Here is a 12,805-nt window from a genome sequence, read left to right on the forward strand (position 1 = left end):
AACTCACCAGCAACAGGAAACAATCTGACTTTGATTTTTAGTTTCCATGTTAATGATTTGCTTTGCATGGAACATAAACAGCTGTGATTTCCAATGCCCCATCTTCTATAGTTTTTAAATGAAACTGTGTGTGTGTATGTTTTCCTCAGCCTGGTTAATAAATACATGTAATATCCATAGATTTCAGTCATATGGGTGGAAAAAGAATCAAACACAATGTATTAACCATACCAGATCCACCTAACTCATTCCCAAATAACCATTTACTTCCATTTAATAAACTATAAAAGGATGCACTGAACATATAGGACCTTGTGAGGTTTTCTGCAACTGACCTTGTGAATATGGGGACCTGTGTGAGACTTTTATGTAAGCTGTATCTGGGCTTGCTAGTTGGATCATATCTTTCATCTGAAAGTATGAAGAACAAGAAGAACAACACCTCCTACTCCTTCTGGAAATATTCACTTTTTGGGTCCTTAAAAAGCATTCATGTAATATGATCTGGTGGTCACAGAGTCTGTGATCAAGCAGCCTCCCCAGCTAAAATCCTCATGGTTCATCAATCCTCATGGGGGATGGAACAGCATCCATTGCATTAACTTCAGGGCTAAATAATTTGTGTGGCTGCTTGAGGGATAGATCAGGAAGATAAGGACCTTAGGAGGTGGCAGAACCATTACATCACCCAGCATTCTTCAGGTACATCCTTGATAGGTCCTGTTTTGATCCCAATATTTCTGCCGAGTCCACAAACCACATTGAAGCCAAACAAATAAACCACATTATGGCATTATACAATGAGTAATATTTATAGTTGTTTGATATAATAAAGTTTATATTCAACACCTTTGATCTGACTTCTGGAATTATGAGGAAACATAAAGCTACACAATGTTGATCTACATGAATATTCAGTCAGGGTTTCTTCAATTTGGCATTTTCCAGATGAGTTAGGGCATCCTTCTGAATTCCCAGATTACACAGCTGAGATTTGCCATTTCAACATTTCTGAAATGTATGAAGTTGGGGAAGACTAAAATAATTTAGAAAGGCTTTCTTATACATTCAGACTATTTCTCTCATGCTCACCCCGGTCCCAGTGCGATATGTTCCAGAAGGAAACTTAGATTATTAGAATTTTCAGGGATAGTATCATGAAACAGAAAGTCTCACTGTTTCTACTGCAAGAACCATTTCACAACATTGAGGTTTAGTTCAGTTGGAAATTCTTTACAAATAGGAAGTGGTGGTGGAAGAAACTGTATCACTTGAGAAACGCAAAACCAGACGAAACAGCAGAGCCAGGTCTGTTGAAAACTATACTTTTGCTTGGTCATATGATAGAGATTGGCTCAAGATCTCTGCAGCATTTCCCCATATCTTTTACTTCTCTATTTCTGTTTATATTGGATCCCTGTCTAGACTTTTAACAGAAAAAGAAGAAATCACTAATTCAGGGGAACAAAGTGAATAAAGCTAAAAGGACGTATTACATTGGTTTTAAAATGTGCTTTTACGTTCATGGGAATAGCCAAGCCCAGATTAGGACATAATTATTTTGTACAAAATGGGCCAAAAAGCAAAACACATTACACAGGTTGCTAGACAAAAAATACAATTTTATGGAAAGTTGGATTTATATCTGCTTAGGCAATAATGTTTGGCAAAAGTCTTGCTTCCGTGCCCAGTATGAAATATATACATTTCTAATGAAATGAGAAAATTAAGTTAAACATAGGATTCTTTTGCATGTTGTAAGTGCTCAAAAGTTATCTGATTGTTCTGTAGTGTCACATATTCTTGTTTGTTCTTTTGATATGACCCAGACATGGTCCTGAGACGGTACACTTGAGGAGTCAAAGGCAAATTTGCCCGTGAATGTATTCCAATAACAAAATCCACAACTGGTGTTTTGTCCTGGGAGTCATTGACCAAAGAGTGTCTATCCTTAAAATGGTTCTCATTTGCTTTGTTTGTGATCTCTTTCTTGAGCCTCAGACATTGAGATGCAGAATCCTGAGGAACCTTGGTAAGCCTCAGAGAATGAGCTCTTAAATTGTTGTGTGAGGAAAATCTATCAGGAGAAAAGTGTTTGGTTGCTTCTTCATAGGAAGGAGGCCTTCTAGGTTTATTTTGATCTACAAGTCGGAACACTTCAACCGCTGACATAAAACGGGATCTTAGTAGACAGCCTGAGGGTTCTGGACTGGGAACAGTCTCATGAGTTGCTTGAACAATTTGACAGGAAAATGGTCTTTCTTTTCTGGGCCCCTTTTTGGCCAGCATCTTCTTGCGGGTTGCCACAGAAAATGACATGGAGTGTTTCTTGAGCTCTGAGACACCACTGTCACTTCCATTTGAAGTTTTGGTAGAGAAGGACCGTGGCCGAGTTAAGACATTGTTCTTGAAGATGGCAGGTGACGAGAGTGGTGAGCTAGTGAAGACAGAAGAGTCCGAGACCGAGGAGGCACTGTCTAGTGAACTGGAAGAAGATGCACTGAGTAAGGAATCACTTGATAATTCTGAGGGCAAGTTGGCTTTGATCCTGAGATTTGATGGTTTTTTGCTCCTGTAGAGACCTGAAGGATGGGATTCTTCAACTGTCTGGGTTCCCGTTCTCAGCTCTCTACCCTTCAGTCCCAATTCCTTCTGCAGAATAAAATTCTCTTCACTTTTGGAAAGTTTTGGAAGTTTCAAACAGCCTTTTTGGCAATTCTTGGAAGACTGCAATTCTGGTTCTGAGGACCTCCTCTCAAGTTTCTTCATTGTTGTTTTAAAACGGGCCAGGGACAAGCCAGAAGGGATCTGGGTCCGTGGCTGTTTGGGGTACAGTTCTGTACTGCTTGGCCTGCTAGTGTGGAATGAGCCCTTGTGTTGAAGGTCACTGAGACTGCATTCCACTTCAAGGTCTGTGCTGTCGTAAGCAGAATCACGATGCTGGTTTGGTGTTGACATTTCTGGAAGAAGGAAAGGAAATGTTGAGACTAATGGACAGAACCACAAATAAGTCAGTGGTCACTAACAGCTATAAAGTATGTGAACATCACTTGCAATTGAGGAATAAAGGCTTCCTGCCCAACATAGTGAAAAGGATTAAAAAAAAAAGAGGATACAAAACTTTAAGGATCAAGTTACATAAAAATAACAAAACTAATAACAAAACTAAACTAAATTGTCCATGAAAAGAAAAATTATAAAAAACAAAAAGAGGAACAAAAAACGAACCATATTTATATGAAACTTAGAAATAATCAATGGTTTTACCAAAAATACCCTATAATGCTATATAATAATTTGATACCTACACATTGGACCCAGTCTCTCTGATAAATCTTCCCAAAACTTTACATATATTATTTCTGTTTCTCTACCCTGGTTTGAAAGGAACCTCAATGATAGGCAATTCTCTTGTGAAACTCTTAAGATATACTGTGGTTAACATTTAGAAATGGCTTACTGTTCTTACTGGTTGGTTATTTTTTGCCACTTCCTTAGTAACTAGAATCAAACATTGTTAAATAGTACTTTCAATGTAATCTAAGCATATTCAGAGAAAAATGATTAGCCAGCCTCTGTTTTAAATATACACTTCAAAGCCATGCAAAATCAGGGTACCTGTCATATCGAGGGAATTATCACTATTCCTACAGAGCAGTGAGTAGATTTCTTCTCCAAATATATCCGAACAATTATTAATGAGGAATTCCACCAGTGCCTTCACCTAAGCAAGCCAAACAAAGAATGTAAATCAGAGATTAACTTGGAGTCATTTCAACATTAAATTATTAGTGGAATCTACAGTATATATGAAGAACTATATATTAAGAATATCTTGATAGGAAATCCACATGTAAATTCCGGCCTTGAAGAGTACAAGCATAAAAACAACACACAGAATTATTGCCTTTTCCTGCCTTGCTTTCCAGTAAGAATAAAATACTTCTGAGATAGCCCCCATTGTTTGTTTGTTTATGTGGGTCTGTTAACCTCTTCATTTGAACCTATGGAAGCTTATCTTCTATGGAATAACTTTGCAATTGTGTTGCTGTGGCTTTAGCTGGTTGCATAATTCTCAAAGCTTATGCCCTGATGCTACTGAACCACAATTGCAGGACTTTTAATGATCACATGTTTTAAACATCAACCAAGAAACCTCTACTTTCCGGTTAAGAGGATCTGAAGTCTGCTCTTTAAAAAATGTTTGGGAGTTTCTTAACCAGCTATAAAAGATGACCAAGATCATTATAAATTTCCAACAAGCTTTTAGTTCAGGGGTGGGGAACTTTTACTTTGAGCTTTAGAGAGTTATATTTCCTTGGGAGCAATTTATGTTTGGGATAAGCAGGCTTGAAACCAACAGTGGATGTAGCCTGCACCATCCTCTTTTTCCCCATGAGATCCTTTGCTTTCTCTTCCTCTCCTCCAGTCTTATACAACATAATGTCGTATGAAGCAACACCATTTGGCTCTATAAAGGTAAAGGTAAAGGTTCCCCCGCACATGCGTGCTAGTCGTTTCCGACTCTAGGGGCCGGTGCTCATCTCCGTTTCAAAGCCGAAGAGCCAGCGCTTGTCCGAGGACGTCTCCATGGTCATGTGGCCGGCATGACTAGACGCCAAAGGCGCATGGAATGCTTTTACCTTCCCACCGTAGTGGTCCCTATTTTTCTACTTGCATTTTTACGTGCTTTCGAACTGCTAGGTTGGCAGAAGCTGGGACGAGTAACAGGCGCTCACTCTGTTACGCGGCACTCGGGATTCGACCCGCCAAACTGCCGACTGACAAGCTCAGTGTCCTAACCCACTGAGCCACCGCGTCTATAGGCTCTACAGGGCTGCCCCAATTCCATTTGTTGGAGTGGTTGCCTTTGAGATACTGCCTCGACCCAGAGAAAGCATGATCCTTAATGCTTGTAATTAAAAAGCCCTGAGGCAGGGTACCTTTCTGTACCCACCCATGTTACTTCTGTAGAAATGTCTTCTGCAAATGGAGATGCAGAAAGTCAAAGGCTTGCAAAGCAGCAAGCTGAAGCAGCACCTTGTTCCACTCTGCTGCATAGAAATGGGACACAGCTTCTTAATATAAGATCAGAGAGGCACTTTATTGAAAGGTGAATCTGAGAAGGGCCCCTTTAAGGCGTCCTAATTAATTCAGGACATTGCAATGCAGCCTACCGCAGGGGTTCTCAATCTCAGCAACTTTAAGATGTGTGGACTCCAACTCCCAGAATTCTGGCTGGGAGATTCTGGGAGTTGAAGTCCACATGTCTTAAAGTTGTCAAGATTGGGAACCTCTGGTCTACGGGATAGGACCACTATTTCAAGTATCAAACTATTTCACTGTGAGTCAGGTTAATGCCAAAGGGATTCATTGCCAGAATGTTGTACTGACTGGTTTCCTTGTAGCTAGAGAAAAAACAGTCAAAGACAAAAGACAATGTGGAACAGGTGAAAAGAAGAGGAAGGTACCTTAATAGCCAATTCTTTTTGGATTTCAAGTGGCAGGCTTTTGTCACAATTTGGACTCAACATTGTTGGTCCAAAACAGATGGCGAGGTTACTAGAATCCATTTTGTTGACTTTTGAGTTTTTGCTGATGTGGTGAAGAAGAGAAAGCAAGTATTTGAGCAAATGAAGATTTAGCTGTGGCAATTTGCTTGCAACCCTGCAAAAATGAACATAAGGGGAGGGGGGGAGTCATCCTCAGATTGTAGCTTCTGGTTTTTTATTTTTAAGATAAACTTTGCATTCACTTATATGAGTAATACTTCCTCTAAAATGTGGAAGTATTGATTTAAAGTGGTTACCCAAAGTTCCCATTCAAAAGTCCCAGTGAGTGAATTCATTGTGAGTTTCTCTGTGCAGGAGATGGGCAGTTCCAAAGCTACTAGCTAGCTAGCTAGATAAATTCATAGCAGGTAGACATAAATGCCTGAGTAGACACCAAGCAGAAATTGTTTTGTCTCCTGGGAAATTATGGGGTAAAATGCTCTTGAATTTATAATTAAATTTGTATAAGATTTGTATAATATGCACATCTGTTTTTTTCATTATGTGATATTCCTTATTCATCAGCTGAGATATTACAGGTATTCCTTGTTTAGCAACACCATTGGGACTGACAATTTGGTTGTTAAAGTAAAGCAGTTGCTAAGTAAAACCATGACTTTCCTTTGCTTTACAGAATTGTGAAAGTCATAAATGTGAGGACTGGTCGCAAAGTTACATTTTCATCACCATTGTAACTGCAAACAGTCACTGAAAGAAGAAGTTGCTAAATAAGGACTATCCATATTCACTGGTTTGATTCATGGGACCCTCTCATTCTATGTATGTAGGTATGTAGGAATGTAAGCATAGTCAGAGTTAAGCACATTTTATTCCTTGCATTGTATTTTGGCATAGCTTCAAATCTGAAATGATGTGATGGCATTGTGTTGTCATGAAGTCAGTCAGATTTGATTATGGGATGATATTACTGCTCTCCCCCACTCATGTTCTCCCAGCCTTTGAAATGGAAGGAAGGGAAAAATGGCATTATTGCAAAAGCCATTTATGGTTTTACTCTCCCCATTGCTAATGTGTGCCTCAGAGATTCATTCTTCCTCCTGTTTGCCCACTATGAATAATTCCCCAACTTTCAATAAAGATGAATAAAAAATATGGAATCCCACACATGTCTAGTCACAAGAAAGTATCTGAAACGGCAACAAAACACAAATCTAACCATGTTTTTTGGGGAAGAAGTTCTATTGAATTCAATGAGAATGACAGACAGAGTGAAAATTGTAGGAGATCTTTTGGTTGGCTACACTATTAGCCAAGCTTACTTGACAGCATGACCCATTAAAAATTAGTGTCATTTAAAGCAGGCAGAGGGTTTCACTTCAATACAGCTTTTTCAATTTTATTTCATTTCAGAATAGATAGGAGATGTTGTAAAACAGGGGTGTCAAACTTGCAATGTCATGTGACATGTCACGATGTATTGCGACTTTTTTCCCATGGCCGGCAATGGGATGGGTGTGGTTTCAGTATGATGTATCCGGCCCATGGGCTGGTAGTTTGACACCCCTGTTGTAAACTTTAATCTGCAGTGTATAGTCTTAGATATCATTTCCTCTGGCATCATTCAACTTTTCCAGATAAAACTTTTACCCTGCTTTGCTTCATTGATGAGATTTTTTTTGCGGGGGGCGGGGGGAGCAGAATGTGGAAAGGAACTGATTATGTCATTTCCCATTCATAATTCTCTCCCATAGCTTTTTTGTTACATGAGTGGGACTAAAGAGGGAATCATGTAATGCTTCCTGATTTCTTGAGTTAAGAGCTATTTGTCTGCAAGCATCCAAGTAAGGATTTCAGAATCTGTATCTATTTGGGTTGCTTATTACAGAACAACAAAAAGCCACCCTTGGAGAGAGGTCCACTTACTCTTTCATGGCTTCAATTTTCTCTTGATGATTCATTTTTTCTAATGCTGTCATCCACTCATTGTAAAGCTCAGTCAGCAACAATTTGTGGGGAATGCTTCGGAGGAAATCCTGCAAGAAACAACCTTTAGTTAAGCCATGGTAGGCAACTTACAGCCAACATGCATCTTGGAACTCTTTCAGTTTGGTTCATACCACAGTTTCCTGGGATTGTGTATCCCAAAGTCAGAGACAGATCATAAGAACAGCAGCTCTGTCTCCTACCATTTTCCATTGGAGGCTAAATACATAAAATGCAACAATAGCAGAATTTATTTCCTAACTGCACTGGTTTTAGGAATATCTCTTCCTAATACTTGAGAAACTGGAACCTATAATAAGAAACCAAATTAACAGATGTATACCTTAAAAACCACCGCTAGCAGATAAACAGATTTTTTCCCTAAGGCAACGTTGTCTCCAGCATTTAATTCCTCTCTCAGCTCCTTGCGTGCCTTCTCATTGGCAGCTTTTCGAAATATCCCTTCAGTAAATGGTCCTTTCTGGAAGAGTATTGTAAGGATGTCCTACAATGTGAACAGGAATAAAAATAATATCACATGTGTTAAGTTCCAGACAGAGAACTGAACTCCATCATTATTCTATGCTCACCTTTTCAGTGACATGTACTGTATTTGGCAGGACAACATTTATATACATTATGATACTGACTTCCTGAGTTACATACAACTGTTCCCTTTTCTTCCTTAATCATTTTTTCCTCCCCATATTTTCCCTAGCTTTTAGACTGTTTGCTTTTTAGCTATCCCAGACTTAAGTAGAAATTCCTTTCTCCCTGCAGAAGGCAAAATTCTTGACACGATATTGTAAAACTTCAGTAATATGCTGTACAACTCATGATTCAGCTTAGCCTTAGAGAAGAGTTTGCTTGGCATAGATTTGAATTATTTTAAATAACATGTTTAATCGTAATTCAACTTCTTCCATATATGACTAGTAGGAGGAAGAAAATCCTCCTGTTGCTTATGTTAGGGATTATCTTATGCAGACAAAGCGCAGAACACTATTCATATAAGATAGATACAATACCCTACTGCTTATTTACCTGTATAGATTTGGGCAGCGTATCTTCAGCACCGCAAATAAGTGACAGAGGGAAATCAAACAGAGGTGGTTTCAACTCAGATTCTGATTCATGGGTAGACCGTCTGAACATAAATGGCAAAGATATTACATTCTTTCTTTTCCTGTGACGATCTGTTGGAAGAACAAAAGGAGTAGGAATAATGTGCAACCAATGAGTGACAGCAGCACTGGATACATGAATATAGGGCTATAGAATTATATGAATCACCTATTATCAACAAAATTATCTTTAGATGCTTTAGACCAGGGGTGTCAAACTGCCGGCCCGCAGGCTGGATGCATCATAGCAAAACTGCGCCCACCCCATTGCTGGCAATGGCAAAAAAGTCGCAATACATTGCGACTCATCACGTGACGTAGCGAGTTTGACACTCCTGCTTTAGACTTTAGCTCCTATTCTGACTAATTGCCAAACTAATTGCCAATCACCCTCTGGGCGGGTGATCCCCAGAGGGAGGGCATTTTCTGTGGGTGCGCCTGCCCTTTGGAATGATTTACCTGTGGAACTCCGGACCGCCCCCGATCTGCGTTCATTTCGCCGGGACCTGAAAACCTGGCTTTTCGATCTATCAGGCCTGGACTGAAGGGGTTTTAGCTTTTTAATATTGTTTAATTATTGGGCTTTAATTAATTTAATTCATTTTCATTTTATATTATCTTTTTATATTGTCTTTTATATGCTGCCCTGTAAACCACCATGAGTCCTTCGGGAATAGGGCGGTATAGAAAACTAATAAAATAAAATAAAATAAACTGGCTAAGCATGGACTGGGGGTAATGAGCTTTGTAGTCTATCGCAAATTGGGGAAAGTTGCTATAATTATACTCCTTATTAAGCATCCAGCAATGCTAGAAGGAACGACCAGATCAATTGAATCTAAACAAATGCAGTTTGCAAAACTGTAAATTAGTAGCAAAAAAGGCCGGCCTAGTTGTTCTTGGTATCAGAGGTAAAAATTGGTTTCTTGTCAAAAGTGATTGAGAATGTTCATTGTGGCAAATATATCACTTTTGAACTGATCCGAAACCTAGCTTAATTAAAATGGGACTTCTGTTCTACTATCAACCCAGTTGTAAATTCTCCACCTCTAACTCTGTTCTTGCTGGAACCATGCATTTTGTATCACTTGCAGATTTACATTTTATCCACAATCCCCTTTTTAAGGAAATCAGCCTGTGTTTCAACCATCAGTGGTGGCAGTTAACCTGTCATCCTATGGTTTGTCCTAGAATAGCCAGCCAGCCAGCCAACCAACCAGTTTACAGCTCTAGACATTTTAGATGTATATATATTGCCACCAGGGGGCAATTTAGAGTCATAAGTTATGATTTAAACCTGAGACCCACCAGCCTGTGACTACTACATAAAAAATGTGGCCATCCTCAGTGCCAGAAGGATAGTCAACTATCCAATCCCTTGACCAAGACAGAACTTGGGACTCATCCTGTCACTTCCTGCATCATCCAAAAGAGCAGGATAAATGCCTCTCACTTGTAGAGAACAAAGTTCAAGGTACGTTGGGCTTAGCAGAATCCCACTGTTCCTGTTCCTGCACACGTACCGATCAGCTGACATGGCTCATCTTCATTATCACATGTCATGAAGAAATGACGTTTTTTGAGATCCTCCTGAAATTTAAAGAAGTCAGTAAAAATCATCAATCCATCGTGTAGTAGAGATTCTTATAAAGCTGTAAAACATCACGTTGCTCAGTTCCTCAAAACAAACAGACAAAACCCACACCCTCGTTACAGGAAAGGATGCATTCAGTTGCAACACTGAATTGCATGGCACTTAACCAAACATTAAACAGAAGCAACAATAAATATTAAAACTGTCCTCAACTATCCTGTTTACTTTGCTGAAAGGAATCCTTAGTGAGCTCTGGAAATAATATAAATCCAAAACATGATAACAAGCAAAACATGGCTGGTTTCAAACCATTGGCCACGGTTACTATTGACATCAATGGGTCTTTTATTATTCAGGACTAACTAGATGTCTACCGATGTTAATGGATTTATTCTAAATTTGAGTGAGTAATGAGGGCCTGCAGGGAAAGGTGGGTGGGTGAGAAGAAAAGTTAAACAGATACATTTCAGACAGGAATTAATGTGTGATAGAGAGGATTGCAGCCAGGAATCTCCCAGGGCAAATGCGAGCTGTTTTATGCGAGCTGCTCTTTGGATGTCAGCCATACATCCAAGTAAGGCTATAAAGTGATTGCTAACTGCACTGGAAACAGGCTCACTGAAATTAATAGGTTTTTGAAGTAACAGGTGTTTAGAATTTGGACATTATAATCCAGACTGCAGCCTTACATATTTCTGTTCTGTACTCTATTATGAGCACAAATCTTGTTCCTTTGGCTTGAACTGTAGCAGGGAGCATAACACACTCATTCATGTTTAAACAGACTTCCTAAAATTGCTAATGAGTGTGGATGGCAGTTCAAGAGTTTTCATTTCATTCAGTCTTTAAGGTGATTTGAATTCAGTAAGGATGAAGACGCAAGCAAAAGATTAAGTGTACTATCATAAAACATTGGCTAGAATTAAAGTTCTATTAAAAATAACTCCATTTTTTTTCTCATAAGCTAAAGCTTAGCAGGAATGATTGACCATGACGTTACAAAAGCATAGCATGTGCTCTACAACTCTGAGTGAGTTTACTCAGAAGTAAGTCTCACGGAGCCCCATAAGAAGTACGCTTACAATCACAAACTCTAATACATAGAAACAGCAAAGGGCTTTATGTGTGTTTACCTCTGATGAGTGTGCAGTTAAAGCCTCCATCTCTTTTGCATTTAAACTTTTGGGCTGTAAAGTAAAACAAAGGAAAAATACAATCAGAAATCATCTAGTTTCAGCAGCACTCATTTGCAGCACTTCTAGAGAGAGGAATATGAAGAGAAAAGGTACTCACTGCATGGCAACTGTTTAGCACCTTCATCAGTAACCAAACTGTTACACCTTTAATGATCTTGCTTTCCTGGGTTTCTCTTTTTTGCCTGTTTCAGAGGACAAGAATGATATTAGCAATATCTGCTAAAGCACACAACTGTACCTTTTCATGTTGCAAAATTAAACTCGATGCAGACTAAGTAATTTAAGATAGAGGTGCTGGCCTAAGTAATTCATTTTTTTCTGTTTATTGTCTTTGATTTCTGATTTTTAAAAATGCCCCAAACAAAAAGGAGGCTTGACCGCTCTATAAACAGCAATTCTACTCTCTGGAGAGAAAAAAAAATAGATTGTAACTTGCCGAAACAAATCTGAATGAGCAAATCCTACAGATAATCCTTCATAGCACGATGTTATAGCAGCTCTGAAAACCACTTGTTAATCACATGCTAAGCTGAACGAATATTCTATGGTTTGAAACAGCAAGGGAGGACATGAATAACTCACTAAAATAAATCAAGTCATACAGTATATGCTAAGAATTTATCAATCAGCCAAGCCTTATCCCAGAGTTCATAATGAACAAGCATTTTGTCAGCAGTACAAGGTAGCTAAGCTGGCTGGGGGATTGGGCTGCAAGCTATCTGAAATCTTTTTTCCTGATTCAACCCCACACCCCCCCCAAAGTACAGGACTGTCCTGATCATTTCCATATGCTTATCTTGCAAACTTACCAGGAAAGGGTCTCTGCCCGAGTTTTTTCACCTTACGCAAACTGCAGAGGAGGAGAGAAGCAGCATAACCGTTTGGCTGTAACCACTGTAACTTGCTGGAGAGAACTGAGGACTCAGCCACTCAGCCCCACATGTGCTGCTGCATTCGGAATGACTGCTGGTGGTTGTAGTGGAGGAGGCAGGTGGAAAGTCACAACGTCAGAACAACAGGAAAAAGCATCACGGAGGGCAGAGCTAAGCGAAGCATTCACTGGCAGATGCCTGCCAGCTCATGGGTTTCCTCTTCCTTTTAGGGCAGCTGTTGTAAGAGAAGAATTTTTCCCACTTCTTACAAAAAAAAAAAAAAAGTCCAGTGTGGTCACTGATAGAAACGTGATGGAACAGATGAGGTGTGTTGCAGGCAGAAGTTCCAAATTACAAGGAGAATCAGGTGGGATGTGTGAAAAACTCTAGTGCTCTCTGTAGGTGGGCTTAAGTGGGCCTACACAGCAATAAAGGGCAACTTACACATCCAGACAGAAATTTCTTATCAAAAGAATGTATCTTTTACATATGATTAGTCTGAAGATATCAAATATGACCACAA

The 12,805-nt window shown here is 39.4% G+C and overlaps 1 protein-coding gene across 1 annotated transcript; it reads right to left on the reverse strand.

The window, feature by feature from the left end:
- Window positions 1–923: 923 nt before the first annotated feature.
- On the reverse strand, window positions 924–12,374 carry TAGAP (T cell activation RhoGTPase activating protein). The gene is made up of 10 exons (XM_083358803.1): window positions 12,220–12,374; window positions 11,508–11,592; window positions 11,348–11,401; window positions 10,144–10,210; window positions 8,541–8,692; window positions 7,840–8,001; window positions 7,437–7,546; window positions 5,472–5,667; window positions 3,619–3,724; window positions 924–2,960 (listed from the first exon to the last, which is right to left on the reverse strand). Exons 2-10 carry the CDS (start codon window positions 11,532–11,534, stop codon window positions 1,732–1,734), a joined length of 2,103 nt encoding a protein of 700 aa, XP_083214929.1. The 5' UTR covers window positions 11,535–11,592; window positions 12,220–12,374; the 3' UTR covers window positions 924–1,731.
- Between the last annotated feature and the right edge of the window lie 431 nt (window positions 12,375–12,805).

Source organism: Vipera ursinii (assembly GCF_947247035.1).
Source record: "Vipera ursinii genome assembly, chromosome: 1".
In the NCBI taxonomy this organism is placed as follows: domain Eukaryota; kingdom Metazoa; phylum Chordata; class Lepidosauria; order Squamata; family Viperidae; genus Vipera; species Vipera ursinii.